The sequence below is a fragment of the Aythya fuligula genome, chromosome 8, assembly GCF_009819795.1.
Source record: "Aythya fuligula isolate bAytFul2 chromosome 8, bAytFul2.pri, whole genome shotgun sequence".
Classification (NCBI taxonomy): Eukaryota; Metazoa; Chordata; class Aves; order Anseriformes; family Anatidae; genus Aythya; species Aythya fuligula.
In genome coordinates this window covers 20,691,273-20,717,504 of record NC_045566.1, presented here as the reverse complement: position 1 = coordinate 20,717,504, position 26,232 = coordinate 20,691,273, and the positions used below count along the sequence as shown (strand labels likewise).

The following is a 26,232-nucleotide window of genomic DNA, read 5'->3' as shown; positions in this document are numbered from 1 at the left end:
TTGTCTTTTGTATCACCTAAAAATACTGTTTTACCCTTACTAATCCAATAAAAAGGGAACATCAGCAAAAGGAACCACTCCTGCTAATTAGTTTGAAGGTATTACAAAATAAGAGTACTGGATTACTCTCTATAAGGCAATATAATTGCTTCATAAATAAAATTCCATTGCAATTCTATAGCATAGAATTCATTGCAATGTATGGTATAGATTGGAATAACTGACAATTATGAGACGGCCTTGAATGCCTAAATAAGTTTACCTGTCTTGGACTTGTGAAACAGCCTATATTTTAAAACTCAGTTTAAAATACATTAGAACTTTAAATGAACAAACATTAGGTCAAATACTTGAAACATGAAAAGCATTTCAACCTAGTTCAAAATAATTTAAGAGTGAACTATTTTCTCTATTTCTGAATGCAGCCTTGTGTACTGTCATCCTTCTGTTGCTATAGTTACACTTGCAGGAAACATTTCATCACAAGCTCCTACTGGTCATGTTTGGATGAAATATTTTAACATCAGCGGAAATATGAAAGCTTGGAAACTTTGAATAGATGCTTGTACACATAGCTTAAGTGTAGAAGGGATGATGACTGTTCTTATAAAAGATCTGCCTGCCGAACTTCAAAATGGATGGCCTTTATTGATACCACTATAGGTAAAACCATGGGAGAACACCACTCCTTAGAAAATCTGCAGAACCACAACTGAAGTTTTAAGTCATTCTACTGCCTTTAGAAAAATGCCAAATTAGGTAACATAATGGCAGATTAGGTAACCTCATAAGAGAGACAGGTAAATTACAAAGCCGTATCAGACAACATTTCATTACATTTAGGCCCGGATAACAATTTCTTTCCAAACAGAACCAAAAGTTTCTGTAAAGATTCCAGCCAGTAATGAAAGCTGTTAAGGTGTTAAGTTTATTTGAAAAAAAGGAATAAAGATCAGGAAACAAGGACAGGACTTGTTACAGACTCGCTCAAGATACCACCTTGAAAAATAAATGACAACTTACACTTAAAAGGGATCTGCAAATGCAAACTTCCAGTAGTCTTACAAAGCATTAATGGGTCAGCTTTACAGAGGTGGAAATCTAAGCCACAAAGAATGAACTACTTTCTTTTCTGGAGTTTCATTAAAAATGACATTTGCTCTTTCCTACCTTGGTTCTGCGTCTCAACAATAGGCCTGCAATATGTGAAATTACCACACAATTAAAACTGCTAGGGCTTGCTTGTTTCATTTTAACCACCAGCTCAAGAATGCCTCACGCTTTCAAAACAATAAGTTAATCCTGATGCTTCTCTAGGAAGTAAAAAGCACCACACAAGGAAAGCATTTCCTGCTACCATCAATCCATCATCACTTGAAACACATGTCAGTTTTCCATCCCGTCGCACTGCTGGATTTGTATTGCATGTTTACACAGTCCCCCAAGGCAGTTCATTCTCCACTGATGCATGGAGCTGTGCTAACAGCTAGTCTGCTTTGTTAACTTGAAGGGAATGAAAGCTTCATTGTGATTTAATGTTCCTGGTCGCTCTGCTTTTCTATACAGGTCACTGGAATGAAACTCTTATTATATGCACAGAAAACCATACAGCTCTGCTGCAAGGCTTCACATAACCAGATTTGTTGTTGTTCCTAGCTCAAAAACAGTTTTACTTGTCTTTGAATCAAAAATTCAAACTCCTGTTGGGGTCTTACAGCTAATAGTCAAATCATTCTCTCAGTGGCTGACCACATTTCCTAGAACAGCAGTATTCTTTATCATGTTTTTTTTTCTGTGAAAGTGCCTGAGCAACAACTATTAAGGTTTCTAGAATGTCGATAAATGGGTTTAATTCTGAATACCGCATGCAAGGCAAGGCTTGGAATGAACAAGGCTTCATTCTTGAGAGTGAAGGCTCAGAAAGTCACTGTTGCTTTTCCAAATACCTACAGACATGGAAAAATCTCTCATGCATGCTGTGTTGTCACAGAAATTGGCAAGATATTTTCATCCCAGTCACTACAACAGTTTTCTTATGGATGTATTCATATTTTTCCAGGAGAATGCTTTTTAAATAAGTTGCCTATTTTTACTATTGTCCTTTTCTAAACATACGCAAGTACAAGTTTTATCGTGGATGCTTGTTTGTGGGTACTATTTAGGCAAACTAGATAAAACCTTGGGCATCTTACAAACATTTGTCTGAGATTCTTCTGTACCTCATCTCTGGACTCCAGCATGCTCGTTATAGACAACTACTACTGTAGTAATAATTGAAACCTGTTCATTATTTAAAATACAAAGATCATTATATCTGTTAGTCTTTCTTTGATGCAACACAAGAAGATTTGTCACCTCCAGGTATCTACTGCATTCTTTGGAGTAGATTCACATCTACAGTAAACACTACACTGGTATACTCCTTTGTCTTTGACTGTAGGTACAAGAAGAAGAACTGGCCTGCATGTGTTTAAAAGGGAGGAAATTTCTTGCCCTTCTTGCTGGATTACACTCAGATTTTTATGAGGTAATTTTCCAAAGAGGTTGGCTACTATAAGCTTGGAAGAGCTTTTAGTGTTAGTGCATTCCAAGTCCTCGGTCTCAGCTGCCTGAAGCAATAGGAGCAGAACAGTCAAAAGCATGCCTGTAATCAAGACGTGGTTAGCATGGGAGCTCTAGCCAAGAAGCTTTATTTAGCAGACTGACTTTTGTTTGTTTGTTTCTAGCATTCCCTTCCACATCACAGAGATCTTGAGCAAGGAAGCTACAAAAGAAAGATCTTAACATGGCAACAGTAGATACCTGGAATATTTTAGCAAGGTATATCTAAAATGTATCAATGTTGGACAAAAACACTCTGAAGTAGACAGCATTATCCCTTTTAAGCATTTAATCTGGACAGCAGCAAAACAGCCTAGATCTAGCCTCAAAACTGTTTTGCAGAGCGAACCTCTCAGGAATATAACTGTATTTGCACAGTGCACACATGCTGATGTGAGTTTAGGAGGAAATTCTTCACTGTAAGGGTAGTGAGGCACTGGAACAGGCTGGCTGCTGTGGATGCCTCATCCCTGGAGGTATTAAAGACCAGGTTGGATGAGGCCCTGAGCAACCTGACCTAGTGGGGTGGTGTCCCTGCCTATGGCAGGGGGGTTGGAATTGGATGATCTCTGAGGTCCCTTCCAACCCAAACCATTCTATGTTCTCAATAAATAATTGACTTGGGAGCTAATAAAAGCTAGTTCAACAGGTTCAGAAAATTTTTGAAAGAGTATTCTAAGTGGATATGACTATATTTAATACAAAAGTAAACTCTTCAAGCAATAGAGACTTCACATGATCAGATACCAAACTTCATTTTTTTTCTAAGCATTTGTTACCTTTTTAGTTCATTTACTTTTCCTAAAAATAAAAAAAGCAAGTTCATCTGCATAATCAAAACTGTTACTCTGAAAAAAATGGATAAACAGATGGATTACAAAAATTTAATATTTTCTTTTCAAACAACACAATTACAAGCTGTGCAATTTCTCCAAGTTCCCTAAACCTATATGTCATTTAGATTGTTTTAAAATATTTATACACAATCTTGAAAAACCTTCTGATTGAATAGGTGCAAGTATGGCAAAGCCTTCCATCATTCTGTACTTTGACAGATAACGGACAGGAAAGGCTTACAAAATGCATACTCTGTTCTTAAAAGAAAACCAAATGCAATTTTGGCATAAAGCCTAAAAGGCATCACATCATTAACAGGAGCACAAAGTCTGACATTACAAGAAATTCTTTTCCATTTCTCAGTGTTTCCAGAAAAACAAGCAATTGTTAGTGACATAATGCCAGCACAAGTTCTCTTCTTTCTTTCTCATTTGCTTTAGTAATTCACACTTCTACTCATAACAGTTTACAAGTCTGGTCTTGCCAACTACCTTTGCTTTAGAGGGATGGAGTCCTTCCACATGTTTTTCACTGATGCCAGAGGTAAACGCATTCATACACAAACACTTTTCCCAAGACACCGTGGAGACATGACGCTCAGCTAACAGGCTTTTGGCCAGACTGTCATTCAAAACTGGCAGGACAAATTAGGTGGGATCAGTTTAGCTTTCACCTAAGCAATTATAGCCATTAGGGGTGGGGCAGAGGAATGATACTAAAGAAACTGCACATCTTTCTACAAATAATTAGCTATTATTAAACTACTTGGAATATTAGAGTACTGTTTCCTAATTAGTTGCTGTCAATAAAAGCAGAAAACACTCAATTGCTTTGTAGATTAAGACAACACTAGAAACAAACTTTCCAAACAGAACAAGAATTCAAATATTCAGAAGTCTACAAGTCAGAAATGCTATGCTTCAAATCACTACCCTCTGAACATAAAAATGTTAGGATCAAAAGCCACTATTTTGTCCCAGAAAGAAAAAGACAGTCCCCTTCCTAGGATTCTAGAGCACATCTCAGTTTCTAAAATTACATAAGCTTTATGCACAGCAAATGGTCTTTAGTGACAGTTGTCATAAATTAAACCCAAACACTGGCCAAGGCAGCTATAAGTAATGATTCCAAGTAGCAAATGAACTTGGAAAAATACTCAAGAATCTTAAGTTTTATCCAGTTTCTTAACTGGATCTCTGGCACATCTTCTTCCAATGTAATTAACCAGTGAAAACAGAAGTGAACTATGCACACCATGACATCCCTGGAACATCTACAGAAATTCCTTTTATTACTTTCCCATATAAGCAAAGTACTCCTAGAATCTTTCAAATTAAGTTGCAATGGATGAAAGGAAGGCCAGCATTATATGATATGCTACCTCTTTGTGTAACATATGAAGTGCTCTGTAGTCAGTTTTAGTTAATGAGATTAGACAAAAGAGGGCCTAATTTTGCCACATATACAAAATCAGTACTTTTAATATCATATGTAGTGATTTCTCTGTCTTTCCACAACGGTGATTGCTTGGATTTCAAGCAGCAAATTGCCGTAAGACTCAGAAATCATCAGAAGACACGACTTCTAACTTAGAAAAGCAGACAGACCCAATGCCATCATTTCCATCCTCACACACCAACAAATCCAAAAACCCATGGCATATGCAAAGCAGATGTTCCTGGGATAGCATCTAAACACGCGTGATAGTCCCATTAGGGCATATCTGTATGAGCAGAGTCTGACTGGAAGACGGGATAGTACTAGCTAGAAATCATGCAAATCCTAGAAATATTCTCAGTATTTACATCGGGAAATCACATTCTAATTTTGTTAATCAATACTGGAATATGCCTGTTTTACATACGTGTTTTCTTTCAGTAGCCTTCAGAGATTTTGCAGCATAGTAAAAGAGTTGGGTTCCACACAGTGCTACCCAGTATTTTGTCCAAGATGCTACCTAGAGTGAAAGGGGAGAAAAAGTAAATGAAATGTTCCATATTAGTAAGATGTAAAATAGCAGGCATCATCCTGCAAGAATATGACAGCACTAACAGCCCATCAAAACCAGCAGCCCTATTTCCAAAGCTGCTGTTCTTAGTTATTCATAGAAGTCCACAATGCATTAGAAGAAATCTAGAAAGCAGAAAGAATGTGCCTTTCCTTACTAATCTAAGAAAAACTATTTTACTCTATACTTTCTGCAACCCTTATTAAAAAACTTCATTGAGATAGAATGTTTGTCCCTTTTCTTTTTCATTTTATGCGCAGTCATAAAGTATACCCCATTGTCACAAATACCTATTTACAATTACATCAAACATTTACAGTGCAAACGTTAGGGGTTATTCTATTGATAAGTTGTAAGGATCCACCTACCATTCAGGAAGATAAAAAGTTATCAGTACTTGTATGAAATTCTATGTAGCATTACACTTCTCTTCCACTTCCTAGATCATGAGCACAGTCTTATAAACCAACTAAAACGACCAAACAGATAGATCAACTCGAACTCTAGCAGTGACCCTAAACCTTAATTAGCAAGGCAAACGAAATCTCAGACACATAAATTAGATGCATTATTGCCATTTTATTGTATTTACAAGAAAGAAGGTGAGAAAATTAATTATTTTTTTTTTAATCTTACTGTAGGTTTTTTGCCTTCTTTCAACAAAGTCTTCCTCCTGAGAACACCTTGAATAGTAACTGCTCCTGGATACAAATGAACAGCCAAATCTTCAGATTCTAGAGAGCTGAAAGGAGCATGTGAAAAATAGTGTAAAGAATATTTTTCTTAGTTATCCAATCATTACCTCAAACTACTGCAAACATCTGTATTTTAATCTATGAATGCAATTTCATTTATAGGACTTGTGATCAGTGATCAGAAAAATTAGCCAAGCAGGTAATCCTTGATTTAAAAAAATAAAAAATTAAAACAAGACAACTGAAATTCAAGAACAATTAATTTTAACTGGCAAACATTTGGAGTACATTGATACTGCTGCTGTGTGTGTTAAAACATCTCCTTCAGCTCTTGCAAGAAAGATTGAAAATTTTTTTGCTGTTGTCATTAGAAACACTGGAATCATTAGCACATCAAAAACAAAGCGAAAGCTCAAACATGCACACTCTTCAAAAATCTCTGAAAGCAAGAACAGTGGGCAGGAGCAGTAATAAAGAGCAGAAACCTGAACCACAGCTTTAAGGTGTTTTAATACATCTGGTACGCTCCTTATCATCTACCACGTGTAGGATATAAAAGCAAAAATACATGCCAGGTACAACACTGAAAACAAAACCATTTCATTCAAATTATGAAGCTGACTGGCTTACAAAACATTTTTTATACAACAAAAATCATTTCCATAAATGTAAGTTGGAGCACACAAATAAGCTGCTGAACCCAGCTGCTATCTAGAAAAAACAAGAAGTCAGACAGTGCCCCAGATATGTTTTGAACCCATAATTTGCTGCTTTATCCATCCCACAGTTGTGCTTATTGCAAAGCACGGCAAAAGTAAAGCACAATAAATTATAAACCAAGTAAACTGGAAATCTAGCAAACATTTTCATTGCAGCATCTAGTGAGAATGAGGATATGGAGACAGTTTTGGACATTAATGGGAACATGAGTTTAACTCAGTAAGACAATGGTTGCTTAACATGAAAAAAATCCATAATTAAATGCTATTTCTTTCCCAATTACAGTGCCACACAGCTGCAGACAACATTTAGTTTAATTACTCAGGAGAATCAGTTATATTACTGTATCAAAGACTGCTATGTATAGTATAGAATTGGGGCCAAATTTAATGCATTACTCAATTTAACCATTTTTTTTTTTTTTTGGCAGGGGGCGTGGGGGAATATGACAAAGAACTGGTAGCAAATAAAACATTTTGAATGCTCTCCATTCATCGCAAGAAACAGCTTTGTTGTCTGCGGAGGAACTACCAACACTACTACTTGGTGGCACGTAGTTAAAAAGCTACCTATGGTAAAACATCTTTAAGCCTTGATATAGAGATCCAATGGTTCAGAATTTGGATTTGCAGACCAGAGTGAACAGAAGCCCTTGGAGTGCTATAGATTAAGTTATAGAAGAGGAAAGCTTTAAGTCTGAAGAAAAAGGTCTCTACCTTTATTTGGACATGTAAGTTAAAGATAACATCAGAAAACACCCACTTAATTATTAAACCAAACCAAATCACCAACACCAGAGGGAAAGTTTGACACCTCTGTGTGCAGTGGGGATTGTACCTGCTGGCCTTCATGTGGCCTCGATAGCCATTTCGTGACACTCTTGTCCCCGGACCGAGAGAATGGTACAACCTGTTCCTGTTGGATTCCATTATAAATTGTACGTATTACATATACTTTTATTTACACAAACAGCACGACTGCTAAAACATAGTATATTTTTGTGTGTGTATCACAAAGCTAATTCTTCCATATAAAAACAGAAGATAATTTACAAAAATGCATGCAAAGGTAGATACCATGTGGTTTTTTATTTGATCGGGTGTTCACTTTGTCAAAACTCATAATACTAACGTTTTATTGCTACTGAACAATAGTAGGTTTTGAGAGAAAAGTCTCCATTTAGTTCTTAGAAAATAAAGCTATATAAAAAAGACATAATAATAAAAAGTTGATGTATTTAGTTTTTGACTTAAGATGTACTATAAAAACAGATTTTGAATTTTATGAATATGTACACACAAGCTGTTGGGCTGAAGGGAATCAAAAGCTCTACCAAAATATCTTGATATTAACTGTAAGATACTGTTGTTTTAAGAAACATTGAGGCAAACTAATCAACATTTCAACTCCCCAGTTCAGACAAGCTTTAACTTCACATATATGCCCTTAACCTGATCCATACTGTCATCCTTCTCCAGGATTTGTGTTCTAGACCTGCCTTTAGAATACTGCTTTGCTTTACTGAATATCATTTTTCTGATCCAGATCCTAGTTGACTGAATTCCATTTAAGTCAATAGAAATGTGCACTTTGTCCCACACCTCCTATTTTCATTGATTTTGCTAGTTAGTTTTATTATACTGAAAGACTCCAATTCTGCAGAAAGCAGGTGGTTAAAGAACAAGAGTGACAAGTTCACAAGCAAAGTATCTCGCATACTATAAATTTAATAATCTGCCACCTGTCAGAGGTGCTTTGAATCAGCTGAAAAGCTGCTTTCATATGGACAGGACAGTAGTTTCAAGAATGGGAACCATAAATCCAAAACACTCATTTTCCAATCTGAATTCAGAATAGCATACAGCAAGCAAGCAAAACCCTAGAAAGTAACAATCTTACAGAAGGGACACAATCAAGGTTAATAGCAGTAAATCAAACAAAAATAAAGATGTGGTGGTGTTTTTGTTTTTTGTATGTGTGTGTTTTTTTGTTGTTTGTTTTTAAACAACTCAAATTATTTCCTTTGCTGCAAGAAGAATTATCAACATGCAGCTGATGTATTGCCACCTACTAGTCTATCCTAGAATATGCCATCATTTGTTTTGCAACATAACAAATATGTTTGAATTTATGAAATAGTTTTTGTTTTTTAAAATACATTCAAGATTTGGACAAAAACTGTCGCTAAGATAAAGGAAAGAAAAGCTGTAACATGAGTTGTGTATTTCTGCATACCTATATTTTTGCATGCAAACAAAATAAGTTTTCTTCTTACCTTTACACTTTTTTTTTTTTTTTTTTTTTTTTTTGCATAACAAGGAGGATATCGCTCTTGGATATGATCTATTTCAGGTAAATCTATTCAGAGACACTTGGGGTGATAACCAATGAGACTGAAGTGTCACTTAATACACTAGTCTTAACATGATTACTGCTAGGACTTGAAATTAAAGTCCTTTGAGTAATTTTGATTACCTTAAGGAGAGATACCCCAAATGCTGAAACCGCTTTCTCAAGTTTCAAACCAAGTTAGCCCTTGAAACACACCAAACCAAAAAAAACTCTCAAACCAACAATCAGTGGTTCCAGTTCTCATCCTTCAGCATTTCCTAGTTAAAAATAATAGGAGGGCCAGGGAAACGAAGGATAGTTGTTATTCTGTACACTCTCTTTTGTCTCCTGGGAAATGTGTATCTCATTTTTTTCTGTTCAGCTTATTATGGCTCGTTGAGCTCTCCAACCCTATGATCCTTCTCCCAAATCACTGAGGAATATTCAATGGCATAGGAAGCAGTCACTAAGAACACTGGATACATCCCAATTTTGCAAGTACCTATTGATTCCAGACAACTAATGCCTCTTCCTCACTTATTGATTCTTGTATAAGAATGGAAACTGTACCGATCAAAGCTAGAGACACTCTTCCTAGTTATCTTAAATCCTAACGTTTGCCTTAAATTCCACAATACGCTTTGTCAACTTATAAAAGAAAGAATAGACACGAGTGCTACATATCTCTAGCACTTCCACATTTTGAACATCCGTAAAGAAACCAATCCCCTTCTCTGTAAGCAGAGAACTTGTTCTCATGCAACTTCAAACGGTATTATCACAGTGCTCTCTCAGAAGAGAAAATACTGAAGTCATGTGGAATATCGAGGAAAAAACTTCTGACATATTTGTGGTTGAATGGAGAAAACCTTTTAATTAGGGGGAGCCTGGGCTATGCAGTTCTCACTACAAAACGGATGAAAGACCTCTGCTTTACCTCAGGGTTCCACAGAAATAATCCTGGAGAGTGTTGCTTTTCTCTAGAAATAAGAGCTAAAGCCTGAGGCTTACTAAAATTTACATGTATTTTGTTACTTGAGACATAAAAAGCATTGAGTTCACCGCCTTGTCTAAGGCATTCCCATGCAACTTTTTGACTTTGTGAGATACATTCAACCAACTTGGTGAATTCCATAATGCAACAGGGAAGGAAAAGCAAGAAGAAAACCCTTGGAATATTGCACATTATATCAGAGAGCATGTACAATTTATAGATTTCCTTTCTGAATGAGCTTTCTTTTCTGTGCTCATATGGAATGTTATTTCTTACGTACAGAAATCTTAAGGTCATTTCCTTGTGTACATACATGTACGTTTATAGGATGGATATTAAAGAGTTCACCTTTGGCACTGAGATACTTTCAATGTTTTCATCCAAAGAGTAACACAAAACTTAAAGTGCTTCAATAAATTCAAGTAGAATAAGATTTGTGATACAATTCCTGAGTATACAGTTCTTCAACAAAAATTTCTAACAAGCATGTCTTCGTAGCATGGTAGAAGTCATCCATGGCAATTCTGAAGCTAATAGATTACCTGATATTAAGGTGTAGAAGCAAAACTATGCACTTTATAGCACATCTTACTGAGCTGTGGGAAGATGAAACTTCTGCCTTTTACTATAAACTATAGGTGTTAGTCTTTTTCCACGTTCTCAAATTCACTATGAGAAAGGATTGAAGAGGGCAATGTAGCCTGAGTATTTGCAGGTATTTGGATAAGGGCAGGATATTTATTCTGAACCACAAAAGACATTAGCAAGGGTTGTTAATGTACTTTCCCATGTAATAGAGAGGCATGTAACAATGAACTGAAGGGAAATGGAAGAAAAAAACAGGTGAAAATGTCTATGATAAGAACAAGGGGAACAAAAATGGATGAAATCTCAGGAAAAGTGAAAATTTTCAGGTTACATGAATAGCATATGCAGGATATGCAAATATATATAAACAGAAAAAGCAGTTGGGGTTTAATGATCCTCTGGCTTAAAACTGTCTCTCAAATTGTTTCAATTGGAAGATCTATAGATCATTAAAATAAAGCATCATTTTCAGGACTGAGTGAGAAATCGTGAGCAGTAACTTCTTAATAGAGAAGTGCAGTTTCTGAGGCAGTTTTTCTTACCTTTCAAATGCTGGCCAGGACGTCTCTTCACTGAGTTCAGAACCATCGCTGCTACCTTGACAAAGATAAGAACGAACGATAACTATTTCATCATCTACATCCCAACTATTTCAATTATGACTCTTTCTCAGAATATTTGATGTTAAAGATGTAACAGATACTTCACCAAAATACTACAGTGAAAATGCTTTAGTGCTTACTTCAAGAATTTCACATTAAATTGAGGTAGGGATTAGAATCAATTGGAACTGGGTGAAGATTAATAAGTTGAAAAAAGGAGCCCTAATAAATGGAAACATTTAAAATTAAAAAAAAAAATAAAATGGAAACATTTAAACTTTTAAAAATCAGCTTTTCAGAAATTTCAAAGTGTCTGGCAAATACATCTGCTTTCTTTCAGGTGTTTCTAACTTTCAAATTCTTGGTTTTAACAGGCGCAGTTTTAGGTGGATGTATGCATACTATGCTGGTAATTATAAAACAATTAAATGAGCTCATAACTACTTCTACCTATACTGAGAGAATATGTCACTCTTTCAGGTAGTTTGGGGAATTTGTTGCTGAAAGGTCAGTTGTTTGGGCACTCTAATTTGACAACTTGTTTACTCTCCCTCCTGAATATCCATTTATAAAAATAATAGTTAGACTTGCTTTCAGACAAACATTAAAAAAAACATCCAAGCAACCAAAAAACCCAATAAGACAATCTGAATCAATGCACCTTACTTCAGGGTTCACACAGGGAAAGAAAAGCTGATTCTCTGTTAGATCCAAGCTGTACTGAGGAATTGGGTTTCTCCATGCGATGACTGAGCTAAATCATTTAAAAATAATAATGGGGGAAAAAAAAAAGTTCCCTGTAATTTCGCACAGAAAAATCAGCAGGGCAGTGGTGCCCAGAGAGTGAAGATAAGCTGTACAAAGTATGGATATCTGGTGAGTAAACACAGAAATACGATAGAATTATTAAAAATCCACACACAGCAGGGGTAATCCATTTAAGAGCTATGAAAAACTCAGCATGGACTGAAGTTCTTTCTCTCCATGCAAAATTTAAGAGAATGTACATGCCTTTATCCACGAACAAATTAAACTTAGGAGCCTATTTTCCAAACATTAGCTCTACACCATCTTAAGATGACCTAGTACAGCTTTCTGTGGGATACCAGATTGTTTTTCCCTCCCTGATTTTGCCCCTAAAGGAACATCCTAACCTGCTTCACACTAACATTATGGTAAAAGGTACTTTTATAGTGGAAGAAGCCAAGAGACAAGAAAGTGATGGTTCTGGTGGTGTTACTGTCTCCTAAGCCAGGCACAAAGGTCTAAAAGGAGGAGTATAAAACTTAACAGGTGACTAAAAATTTTTTACAAGTCTCTTTAATATTTTAGTACCTACATGCTCAGATCATTGATCCCTTAAGAATTCAACCACTTGAAAGGTTACAGCAGCAGGCAGCCTGCTGCTAAACAAAAGAACAGTTGACTTAGACTTCCATGACTGCTTCTTTACTACATTCATGAACATTTCACTCTTCCTGATTATGTATCCTCTATGTGGAATACCAAATTAGCCCAAACCCTCTAGATTTGTACCTGCATTCTGCACAGCCTCTTGTTCAATAGCTGGGTTGTAAAGGAGCTGACTGAACGCAAACAGCTTAAAAAAGCTTCCAGGCAGCTTATACTGTATTGTCCAGTAGCTGCAAGGACAACGTGTCTAAACTGTATTCCTACAGTTGAGTAAATGTTCTTACTTCAAGAGACTACTACAAATCCTGTATTATGAAGTGTGTGTGTGTGTATATATATATATATATATATATAAAATATATATATATATATATGTATATATAATATATATATATTTAATATATATATATATATATATAAATATTTAAAAGAGGCATTAAAATTCTATCTGAAATGACATTTTGATGGTAACTATATTAGCTTTGCTAAGGAAGTTATACATCAAATGCTGTACTAAGTATTCCAATGAAAAGATTTAAAAGCTTGTGCAGTTTTTAAAAAAATGCAAAACAAACTAGTGCCAAAGAGCTGAAATGTCATCTTCCAGAAAGTGATAATCCTTGCGACACACACAGTACAGTTACAGAAGTTAAATGAGTTTTGGGGATTCATAATCAAAGGGTTCCATTTATAAACTTTATTCTATAAAGAAATCGCTAATTACGCTTGTAAAAGTAATATTAATTTAGAAAAAAGGAGACTAGCCATCCCAGCTACATCAACGCCTATAGTTTTTCAAGAACTGTAACAAAAATTTGGAAACAGTTGAATTTTAGCATTTGGCTCGCCGCCTTTAACATCTGAATAGAATACATGTATATCTAATTGGATTTTTTTAAGACTCTAAGAAACGCAGACTTTTTGCACAAAAAATATACTAAAAAAACTTTCCAAAAAAGAAAAAAAAAAAAAAAAAAAAGAAAAAAAAGAAGTATTACATCCTTCACTCCAAAACAAAGCAGAGGTGAAAGGAACTGTTTTCAACATATTCAAAATTAGATGCCTAGAGATTTTATTTTATTTTTTATTTTTTAAACATTAAGTGCACTATTTGACTATCACCTCAACTGGAAATATTTCATTCATTCAGTACTTTAAAAATATATCACCTTCTTAAATTCTTCTCAAGTATGTACTCAATATTTGTTTTTTTCCCCAAGAACCTTAAGCAGGTCTTCAGGTTAAACTTAAGAAACCCTAGGTAGTTCAAATCCTTTCTATTAAGTAATCATCTATATGAGTTTTGATTTTATGTAAGAAACCACTTGACACATACCACTATCATCCTAGTTTTGTTTCCTGCTAATAATATGAAAAATTTCTTGTATAGCCTTAAAAGAAAACAGAGGTGTGTTGCTCTTTGCTATACAACAGGAAGGCCTTTCCCAACGTTAGGAATAACAGCAATTGCCCCAATGGGTTTTCATTAGCTATGCCGATGATCATCTGAGAAGTTTCAGAATTGTTTGCACAGAGCTCCGGTACTGCAGCTGAATACCAAAGGGAATTTGCTGTTTGCATTTCTAGATACACACATGCACGTGTCTAGGCTACAACCACCCAGAGAGTGTGAGGCCAGGCTCCCAGTTATGCGATAGCGAATGCCGATCCCATGGCATACCCATTCCACCCCCAGTCACAGCATTCACTCCCTGCTGAAAGTCTGAGGATATGGAACGTTTAACACAGGCTTCCTTTATCCATAAGTTAGTCCCCAAAGTTAAACAGGTGTTAATATAAACAAACCAACCCCAAAGAGCTTAAAAAGTATTCAGACTGAAAATTCTTTCCCTCTCTCAAATCTGCAACTGACACTCTTTTGGCTCCAGCCACACAGTGTTTCCAGAGCCCTAGTCACTATAGCCAGAGACTGACCTGACAGAGCTTGAAATTCTAAGGCAAAAACATAAGAAAAATGGTCAGTAGGCCTGATCAGCAGTTGCTGCAGCACAGTACAGCCCAGCAAACATGGAGATGGATTCCTCGCACTAAGAATCGCGTTCTGCCTTGTTATGTCTACTACCATAATGAAAATCTTCATATATATATTTAACTTGTTCAGAATTATGTAAGTACTATGCAAAGTTTAAATAAATCAGCTTGGGATTGCAAATTAATAATAATGCTGTAAAGACTGGCAAACAACTCAACATGCTGCCAGATTATTAACACGCAAACATCTAGTATCATCACTGATAGCAAATTTAATCATGAAAAGCTAGCAAAAACACAGAACCACGTGGATACAGATGCAGAAATAGGATTTTTTACAGCTGCACTAATCACAGAACACCCAAAGCAAGTGCCCCATTCAAAAATGAGTAAGGACTGGGGAAGACAAGGGGTGCTGAAGCTCCTGTACGTCCCTCTTTTCTCTTCTCAAATCCATGCACCTAAATGTGCGTTTTTCACCTAAAGTACCATACAACTCTGATATTTATCCTATCCCTAATAAAGAAGTGGTTCACAACAGCAAAATGGGGTATCCACATTCAGGGGAAGAGACAGGCATCTACATAGTCATTTAAATGGAATATCAAAGAAATAAAAATCTTCTAACTGAAACTCTACCCAATCTTTGATCTTCTCAAGCGGACTGCTGATGACTCAAGAGTCCTAAACACCTGAACAGTGTACTACAGGGTAAAGATTCAAACAAACATTGGCTGTGTAGAGTTCTTCCCTACTGTATAGGCTGCCAAAAACCTGAAAATGCATACACTGTATACCTACACCTATACTTCATTTATTTAAAGAGAAATATAATCCCTTGTAGAATTCAAGTACTTCAAGATGGTGACTTAATAGAGGAATTCATTAAAATTTTGATAGCCTTGTAAGCATTTTATGCCAGCTTAGGTTTGCAAAATATACTGTTTTTATAAATGCACTTTCTTACATTAATTTGCACTGATTTTAAATGCCTTTCTTTCACTCTACAGCATTATTTTTTTCTGATGGCATTCAAATAAGGGATCGAGTTATCCTTAAGTGACTGGAACATACAAACAAAAGCAAATGTTCATGAGCCTTAAGTTTTCCAGAGCTTTCATCCACAGCAGCGTGGGCTAGAAAAAAATAAGTGGAAGAAAGAAATGATTTGAGGAAGAGAACACACCAAAGTTAGAAGTGAATTTGCATCCAAAACTGCTACAAATATAAACAAACAAGTATGCTTTCTTTGAATTGTTAAGCACCTAAGATTAAATTCTCTGTTTCAGCCATTTCTTTCTGTGTTAATACTTCTGTATCTGAAGTGATGTACCTGTGAAACTGCATGCTTAAAAGCTTTCCAGGCAAAATTACTTGGCATCCAGTATGTTAGGTAGCATAAGAGGAGAAAAAAACACACAGAAGCAACATATGAAGAGAGGGTTATTTCACATACTTCCTTTACATCTGCAGACTTATTTGAACAACAAGTCATTGTAAACAAATTCAGCTTTGCAAAACAAATGCAGTAATATAGCTGGGCCAAACTGTAAGTAGTGGAAATCCAAAACTCCTAAAACCATGAATAAAGGTGTGCTGCTGCAGAGATACTGGAGGATATGTGAACACGAGAAGAAACAAGAGAAAGTATAAGCAACTGAGGTAGCGCTAGAAAACCGGATTCTTAAAAAAAAAATTACAAATAAAGGAAAGATTAATGCTATCTCCAAATGGAACCATGATCTAGTAACAGCACCTTAATTTATCCTACTTTTAGGTGAGAAGGAAACAGTGGGTAAATACACACAGAATTGCTGCTGAAAGTTTACAGGTGGTTGGTTCCTTGAACCCATCCAAAAGCAACGCTTAGATCTCAGAACAGCACGCTTGCTCTTTCAAGTGTGGATAGAGTGGCTACAACAAAACCGAGTGACCACAAGACAAAATTACCTTTTTAGCTTTAAGACCTACTGATAGCAAGTAGTGAGAGGTTCTCAATGAACTTCCACAAAAAAGTAAAAGCATCTATCCCTGCTTCTCTGTAGTCCATGGACCTAAAAGCAGTGCCTTAAGGACACAGATCATATAACCACCTTTTAGCCACCCACCTAGGAATGAGATGAATCATATCCTTGAAGATCCTATTTCTCCACGTGATTACAAAAAGCCCCAGATGACTAGCTCAAATGCAGATAAATCATGAATGCCCAAAACTCAGACAAGAAATTCCTCGTTAACATTTCTGAATTCAAGTGAACATTTCACATTGTGTATGTGTCTGGTCGATTGTTTCTTCCTTCTAATTAGGATATTCATAGCACTGATGGAAGAATTTTTTACTTCTGTTCAGAAAACAAATTTCAAAACAAAATGGCAACAGAATCAGATATATGTATGGCTCCCTTACCCTAGCATAAGTTCTAGAAGCAAGAACTGTTTAGACCAAGTCCTTATGTATCTGAAGAAGCGCAGTACACTGAAGAATCTTTGTAATGTCTCTACAAATTGCTTTACTGAATTGTAAAGGAACTACAGTAATCTGTTAACAGCAATGATGATTGACAAAGGGTGTGACGAGAAAGATGCACAGACTTGCATGCTCTAATGATTTAGATAACATAAATGTAGACTGCTGCACATAATCATCCCATAAAAAGCTGTTGTTACACTGCTGCTTTTTTGATCTCTGATCTAGAAGCAGATTATATCAGGTCCTCCAAGGATTGGAAAGGTCCAAAATGGTGATTTAAAGTAATATTACAGTCATCACTAAGGTCACATTCAAGCTACTGGCATATCAGAAACGCTGTCTGTGTTTTGAAGAGGAATCGTTTATCCAAAAATGTAAGTCTTGTATAGGCTTTTATCTAAGAAAAGGTTGTCCTGTTTCTAGAGGAACAGGTTTAAATCCACATTTATGGGCAGAAAGAGGAATAACACTCTTTTCAGTACACAGATTCAGAAGTTTTCTTGTCTGTCTTTTGAAGCTGTGCAGAACACATTAAACCACCTCTGCTGCAGTGACTGTATGATTTCCAAGTACTGAGTAAACAGACTACTTCAAACCTGATGGAGAAACTTAGCAGCTTCAATCAACTTCCTTAAATACTGCTGAAGCAGCAGTACAGAATGCCAGACAAGTTGCATTTCCAAGAATTCTTCATTAATAAAAACTGCAAGACTCCAGAACATAATCTCTTTCTACGTATTTCTCTATTCCTCTTTTGCATCACAGAAATTTTCATAATCAACAAGTGGCAAATACAATGGCGATGTTAGCAAAAACAGTTAAAGATTGCTAAAAACTTAAATATCTGAGTATGGGGAAGTTGGAGGTGGAGGAGAATAGAACAGGGGGAGTTCTACCCACAAATGATGATCTTCCACAAACATGTAAGTTTGACGTTTTACAAGTGATTTATAAAAGCCTTCTGAAGGGGCAATTTTGTTCCAACTTGTTAAGGGTGACTACAGCAAGTCAACAGGGTTCTGCCTGAGCCAAGCAAGGTAAAAAAAATAAAGTGTCAGAAATTCAGAGACGACACAAACTAGGAAAACCCTGTATTCTCCCAAACTTCTAAATGGCAACGGGTTCTGAATCGTATCTCATGCAAAACTGTGAACTCTGGCAAAATCCTTCCTGGTAAACTATGGTGGAGGTAAAAGAACAATTTAGCCTGAAAAATGGGTCAACTGGAAAGAAGTATCGTATGTTATTTAGAGAGAAACATCAGTAAGAAAAAACAACTAAGGCACTAACTGAAGGATACAAATCAACTGCTCTAAGAAAAAGGCAATGCTGCATCTCTAGCAGTATCCCAAAGTCTGCACTGCATTTTCCCCTAAATCCTGCATAATACTGAGAAGACTGTACTTGGAAAATCGGAACTGCAGGAGGAGCTTCTGTTTCCTGTATGGTGTAATTCCAGAGAATACAAACTGTCTGTATGCTTAAGTACTGCCATGCCCGCTTCATGATTTTGAAATGACAAGCCTTGCCAGAGCAGACAATCTACAGAAAATAGGCAAGCAACGCACATTTAATTGTGGAAGCTTTCTGATGTGAAAAGGTTCAAGCTACTCTGATCTAAGCTAGTTCCACTGACTCTCTTATTAGCATATATTTATTTTTTTTAAATGCATCTATATATTTGACTTCTTCAAATGAAAAATCTAGTGTTTGCTCAGAATAAGTCTTTCTCCTTGGTAAAATACATCAGCAGCTACTGAAAAATGCATAATTCTGAATTGCATGACCTTGTTTCTCCCCATGAAGGCTAAAAAGCAAAATGGGTTTTTAAAATTAAGTCCAAAAAAAGTGTGTGTATATATATAAGTCCAAAAAAACTATTACTGTAAAAACTGAATACCAATTAATTCTATCGGGCAAATCATTTTGAGAAAATGGACTGTGACACAAGTTTCATATCTCAACTCTGGCTGCAGTTAGATGGATCTGAGAGGCACCTGCCTTCCTCTTCCCATCCTCTCCTTTAAGTCTCTGAGAGCAACAGGAATAAGGAGCAACTGCTGGCCCCTAAGAAACTCAGGAAGCAGAAGTTTTCAAAAGAATACCCTAAACATTTGAAGATAAATGACTTCAAAATGTCAAAATAGATGTCATCTTGGTATCTGAAGGTTAAGTTGTTACCTATTCCTGAAAAGACAACTTAAAAGCGTTCATCAGTTATGCTCCTAAAGCCTAACAGCAACTGACAGTTCTGTCAATTTTTTAGGTTAAAACCTTTCCAAATTGGACTGAATTATGGAGGTGAGGTGTCCTGTGCTTCCCTTCACTCCCATGAAGGAAGACAAAGGTAACAGTGGTCGCGTCATTAAAGAGGATATAAGAAAACGTTCTTTCTGTTCATAATTTGTTAGGTTGTGGTTCCAGCTGTACAATTTAAGCTACCTTTCTGCACCTACATTTCTCAAGTTTGTTCCAGAATAGAATCGGTATTTTAGAATAGAACACCACTGCATATACAATCTCTGTACATTTAGTTACAACTAAACATGCTAAAATCTTTCTTAAAAGATCCTTTACTGCACAGGTATGCTTACAACTCCTACCTATTGAAATTCCGCTAGAAAGAGTAGAGCTTTCTGCTTGCCCTCTGGATGGGACATGAGGCTCCATGACGCTGTCATCCAGTAGGTGTCTTGGTCCTGCGTTGGGAAACGTTGCACTTTTAAATTCAGCCGTATTCATTTTGTGTATGAAACTAGGAAAAAATCAGAATAAAACTGTTACAACATTATCTTTGATACATTTTAAAAGTTGCTGCTTTTAACATTCTGACAAAGTTCTGTCATTTGGAAAAAGCCTATTTTGGCTAACCCATTGGCTATTACTACCATAAGAGCGACATAGGCTTCCTGTTTTGACCAATTATCTTCAGTTGTGACACTATTTCTATAGTTATGATTAAGCTCTCTTGCCATGAAGTGGTCTCTAAGTGAAATACAGTGTACAAACCACAATACTCTTTTTTTTTTTTTTTAAAAGCAAAGCTTTCGTTTTGAAAGGTAATATAAAACAAATCTGAGGATTTTCAGGCTAAATAAAATGCTGACTTGTATCCCAGACTGTGACATTTCCTATGTCCGTGTGGAATCAAGTTTCTAGGTGAAGGGGGTGTTGGTGGAAGCAAGGCTCCTTCAGCTGCAACATTTCTCCGTCCACTTTGTGGAGATGCTCCGACTTCAGAGCCTGGGAACAGAAAAGACATTACTCCCAAGTAACCTTGGAATTACTGTCAGGGTTACTTCTAAGAAAACCTTGGAAAAGTTACAAAAAAAATTAAAAAAAAAAAAAAAAAATAGAAAAAAACGGTAAGAGATACCCCGTAATAAATTTATTGATATACTCTTAGTGATATGTAAAAATATAGGTATTTTAGGCTTTTTTTCCACCCACAGGATTACAAATAAACAATTATTTCAAATACCATCCAGCTATAAGCATTTGGTAAGTCCTAAAAGTTGTTCCATTAGCTACACTGACATTAAACAAGTCCCATTGATCTCCACATTTGGAACTCCCAACTTCACCAATTTCTCAGAAATCAAAAGTAATTTACTTTTGTTTGGAAGCATATTCTTCCACGAAGCTTAGATGAAGGCTTTTTGTCTAGACGCAAAGAATGAATATTTAATAGCTCTTCACCCCCAAATGACACTAGTAAGTTAGTGCTACAATACATCAAGAACCTACAAAACTGACTCAATTTCATGAAAAATGTCTTTACAGGCCAACTTAAGAACTTTTATTACCCATATACAGCATTTATACTTCATACTGCTTTAATTAGCCTCAAGCAAATGTTTTCCACATTTGCAACTCAAAAATATGTTTGGCAACCTAAATTCTTCTCACATTTATTAAGCACTTACCTACTAAATCTTCTCTGGAAGCAGCAGAGTGGGGGGTGCTGGTCCCTGGTTCTATCTTTAATGAAAGCCTGCATTAAAGAAGCATAAAAAATTTGTCAGGAAATAGAAACATGCAAAAAGAAGGTGTTTGACAAATGCACACACAAACAAACAAAACACATACTAAGTTTACAACAGAAAACTTCTTGTTTTGTAATTGCAACACTGTGACCTTAATAAAATCTTGCATGTTATATTTAGCACACATTATTTGCAAACATTTCTTTGTTTAGGTGGAAAAACACTATTGCAGCAACACTCTGCACTCAGAAAATGACGTGCTAGGGCACAGTGTAGTAATTTAACCTATTGCTTTGGCTCATATAGACCAGGACATGCTTGCAATACCATGCTGAAGAAGGTTCACAGACAACAGCAAAACCTTGACTACAGCAAAGCACTGCAACATCTTCTGCAGCAGGGAACTGTGCCATTGCCCCTCATCTGGCATAAAGCATTTAGACTCACTACACTTCATATGCTGATTTTTTTCCAATAGTGGGACAAGCCATTTGCCTTTACTATTATAAAAGCCAAAATCATTCTCAGGCATTTTGGAAGATACATTATCAACTTGACTGCATCAATAATTCAAGCTTTTTCTAAAGCAGGCACTTTAAAATGCTGTTTCCAGTAGTACTGTAAAGGGGGCAGAGTCCAGAACTCCAGAACAATCAAACATCTCACTTGCACAATTTGCATATAGAACTTTTGAAATTAGCAGGCTTGGGAAAGCCTACTGTTTAATTCTGGGGAGAATAAGTTTGACGGCTCCTCTCCTCATCACTAGACAGTTTAGCAACAATTCATTACAATTTTAAAGTTCAATTTTCTTAAATAAAATCCTTCAGCAAGAAAAAACACATACTCAATTCACAGTGACTGTTCTCTAACTTCAGCCTTTTAGCAGACACCACGGAACACAAAGAATAGCCACTTTTACTATAAGTGACTCTTCAAAATACACTCTTCTCCTACAGCAGAAATTACTTTGGAGACTGATATAGCACGTGGGTGTAAAAAGAGACTTTCTGAATAGCAGACCTGCTTCTGCACTACTTGTAATTGTCTCTGTTTCCCTGCTAACCAAGCTTGGGTTGTATAGGCTGAAGAGGCTGTAGTTCCTTCAGCAATAACGTTCCCACCAGTACAAGATTCCTGCCTAGGGAAGAAGGAAGGTGGGGTGGGGGATCCATGAAAGCAAGAACCAGACACTGCAGTTAAACTTTTTTCCTTCAAATGCTTGACCACAAAGCTTTATTTTGTGATAACCTGCCCCCTTAGCATACATACCCCTCACACCATTAGAACACAGCCAACCAATTTCTATACAACTCAGGTGACAAACGTCCCGGGCAGGCAGGATGGGAATGGGCAGGGAACCTCCTCAAGCAGATGAGCCAGCACTAAACAGAAACTTTCTTCATATGCAACAGATCTGCTTTAGGTTGCTTCCTCTCCCTGGAGCTTATTCTCATCTCTTGCCAGAGACTTCCATCCTCCCATTTTGCTGGATGCCAAATCACTTAATACAGCAATAATCTTTTCATTAAGGAATAAAAGCCTCTGCTCGGGGTGGTATACTTTGGAAGGGACAGATGTATAACATCTCACTTGTCAAAAACCAAGTGTTTGTTTTACGCTGCATAACCTAATCCAAGGATAGAAATATAAAATGAGGATTTATAAAAGTTAAACCCTTCAGTAAGAACTTGGGACTGCACACAGATGACTTTATTCTGACGAAAAATGACAGCCTAGCTCCATTCTGTTCAGTCAGTAAGATAAATCCCTTGAAAGAGTGTTGCATGTGAGACACAAGAATGGAGTCTCCACTGGAGAACACTCAGAGGGGTCTGCAGATTAAATCAAATACACAAAAGGAAGACAATGTGCCATCCAGCATGCTGAAAATTAACTTATCTTAGCAAAGGACCCTCCCTGCTGTAACTCTCCCACTTTCAACAGATGAACTGGAGACACAATTGCTTGCTGTAAGCAGAATCTTAAAAGTGACGTGCTTTGTGTTATGAAGTTATTTTGTCATTAATTACAGTCAGTCACAGCATTTCATACTTACTTGTAATTGTCATCTTCTACAAACTTTTGTAGTTCTTCTATGTACTGAACTGAGTTTAGATATTTTTGGACATGAGGCAACAGAGGAATATCTGGAGAACAGATGACATTCATTATCACTGTACCGTTCATTAAGCAAAGTTATTTTCCAGAAATTATTTAAACAGAATCAGATCCCTTGCCTTTTTATGGGAGAGAGGTACAAACTACAAACCCTACTGCTGTTGAAACGTTGTCCTTCATACAAATTCTCATGCATTGAGCTGATATTCCCCACATAAGTAAAGCCAGGTATGTTTCTCCATAGAGCACTCTGAGATGCTCTGCTTATCAGAGTATGTTGAAGGGAAAAGCCACAGAGAACCCCTAGCCAAAGTGAAGTCCCAAACCTATAGGACTGCATATGAGAACATCACAGCTCACATTCTCATTATACTGAGCTTTCAGTGGAGCCAAAATCCTGTGCTAATATCATATTCTGCCATTATAAATGCAGCCTTACAACTTTACTAGAAATTGAAGAGAAGGACTGTAAAGGAGACCACCTTTGAAGAAAGAATACATTATCTGATCTATGAACAGCACTATAAAGTCCAAAAGACAAGTTGTACACACTTTATTATCTCCAGTAAAAGAACTTTTCTGAAAACAATCCTACTACTTTTATAATTCATTGTCACAAAGTTATGGAAGACAGATTCAAGTTTACAATGTGCTAGCAAAACTACTATTAAATACAACGTATTCCACATTTTTCTTCAAAAAATATGTATTGCAAAAATGCAAGAAAAAGGGAATTTTATATTTTCTCTTCATGTCGATGCTCTATCACAACCAACAATGTCAGAATAAACTTCTACAACAGTTTTGCACTGCGAAGGTATGGGAGAGTCATAATGACACAAGTTGGTTGGGCCTTGCTTGCACAGTATTATGAAAGACAAGTATTGAAACTTTTAACATTGCTCTTTAATGGTGAAATATTTGCACGCTAGCTTACCATATTCGCATGACTGCTGTAAATCTGAGATAATTCGGAGGATGTTGTTCATTAAATTTGTTCTTTGCTCACTTTCCAGGATGCTCCCTGTTGATGGGTATGCAGAATCGATATATGTCAAGTCTGACAGATAAATACCTGGGCAAGACCAGAATGAAAAATTTCTTTAGTGTCTCACACTTACCAAAAAAAAAAAATCATCAAGAATATTTTACTTTCATTTCCTAGTGTGCAAAGAAACTGACAACAGCATTGCCTCAATATATTATTTTGGCTGTGCCTGAGAAATCATTTCATCAAGATCTGTGAAAGCCTTCAAACCTCAAAGCAAAACAGTAATAGAGCTTGGACTGTCATGGAAGTACATCACCCTTGTCTTGGGTGGAATTTGCACTTCCCTCCATCACTAATCCTTACTTCTGTTAGTCTTACCTCAGCTGTATTTGCAGATGCCATGTGTAAGCACAGCTAATTTTCCGTGCCACCCTGGACAGCAAGTCACAATGGGACACAGAGAGCATCCTTTTCTCCTGCATCACACCAGGCATGTATTAACTGACTGTCTTCACCAGGGACAGTGTCTTTAACAGTTCTACATTTAGAAATAATTACAACAGCAAGCAGAAGTACTCATGAACCTAATCTGCCGTACTACCAACTATTTGTTCCCTTGACAAATGGGAGCATAGTGAACACGCAGAACTAAAATACATGATCAAAATTACTAATGATTTTAGGAAATCTACTATTTCATTCCTCCAATTCAGCAAAAAAAGAAAAAAATAACAGAAGGAAAAAACATATCTGCAACTTCAACCTGAGTAGAAACTCAAACTCAAAGATAACTGGGAAAGGATAACTAGGCAAGAAGTGCGCGCACACTGAAATGCAGCGTGAATTCTGCAGCTTCTGCTAGCTGTAACTGCTGAAACCCAACAGACATGTTTTTAGGTCTCCAGGGCTTCTGCTTACTTTCTTCTTTACACCAGCACCGTAATCTTACTGTTCTTTCAAACCCTTCTCCTTACATATTAATGTTATAAACTGCTTATTTTAATTCTAAATAAAACTTGGTTTCTAGAACTTCACCCAAATTCTAATCGTTCTTGTTTCAATTAAATGAAACATCCAGACCAACTAACCCTACCATGAAAAAGCAACTGCTCTTCTGCATCTTCCACAACACAGAGACCCTACTAATATCTAAAATCTAATATCCAAACTTAAATAATATTGTCAAGAAACTTGTTTCAGTATTAGGGAATTTCTGAAAGTATATTTTGCTTCACACTCAGCCTTGTATAAGCAGAATCATAACAAGAAGCGTGGCTTTACAGGTGGAAGACTATTAATACAAGCTCACCAGAGCAGCAGTTGTGTTTGTGTAGCACCTCACCAGCACAGTCCTCAGCGTGAGCTGGGAAACTCTGGGCATCTCTCCAAAATAAACACACACACGCGCGTGTGCGCGCACACACACAGAAACAAATTAAAATACTTGTGGTTGAAAGGTGGTATATAAAAAAGTGAATAAAAAGGTATTACACATGACCTGATCTACTACTAAAATTCTCTATTTTCTATTCTGCTCAAATCAGCTTATTAAAAGATAGAAAGAATGATCAGAAAGATCACATACATTCCTATTGCAATGCTACCTAGTCTGCGTAAGCCATCCTGAACTTGGCTTTGCTCAGCAGTGTCCACATGGGCCTTAAAAATCCCAAACCTGCTTGATCCTCCATGGAAAGCAGTAAATCATGCTTATTGATTGAAGAGATTCACTGTGAGAAGCACCTGCAGTGTTACGCACGATTTTACAACCCAATCTTTCTGAGTGACTTGTCCCATCAAGCATGGATTTTTCCTTCAGCTACACCAAGAGCTCTTCCATAGAGAGCTATCCCCTAAGATTATTTGATGCATTTTTATAAAGT

General features: G+C 36.5%; 1 protein-coding gene across 3 annotated transcripts in view; it reads right to left on the bottom strand.

The window, feature by feature from the left end:
- RALGPS2 (Ral GEF with PH domain and SH3 binding motif 2) overlaps nucleotides 1-26,232 on the bottom strand; it is a 145,602-nt gene that overhangs the window by 11,092 nt on the left and 108,278 nt on the right. For 2 of the 3 annotated variants that reach the window (XM_032192116.1, XM_032192117.1), the window contains 9 exons: nucleotides 24,296-24,433; nucleotides 23,297-23,387; nucleotides 21,178-21,245; nucleotides 20,359-20,494; nucleotides 19,855-20,006; nucleotides 11,317-11,371; nucleotides 7,699-7,776; nucleotides 6,083-6,188; nucleotides 5,303-5,395 (listed from right to left, as the gene is read on the bottom strand). In XM_032192116.1, the coding sequence (XP_032048007.1) occupies nucleotides 5,303-5,395; nucleotides 6,083-6,188; nucleotides 7,699-7,776; nucleotides 11,317-11,371; nucleotides 19,855-20,006; nucleotides 20,359-20,494; nucleotides 21,178-21,245; nucleotides 23,297-23,387; nucleotides 24,296-24,433 (917 nt within the window). The remainder of the gene's footprint in view (nucleotides 1-5,302; nucleotides 5,396-6,082; nucleotides 6,189-7,698; nucleotides 7,777-11,316; nucleotides 11,372-19,854; nucleotides 20,007-20,358; nucleotides 20,495-21,177; nucleotides 21,246-23,296; nucleotides 23,388-24,295; nucleotides 24,434-26,232) is intronic. The other variant, XM_032192118.1, reaches the window with a different exon arrangement.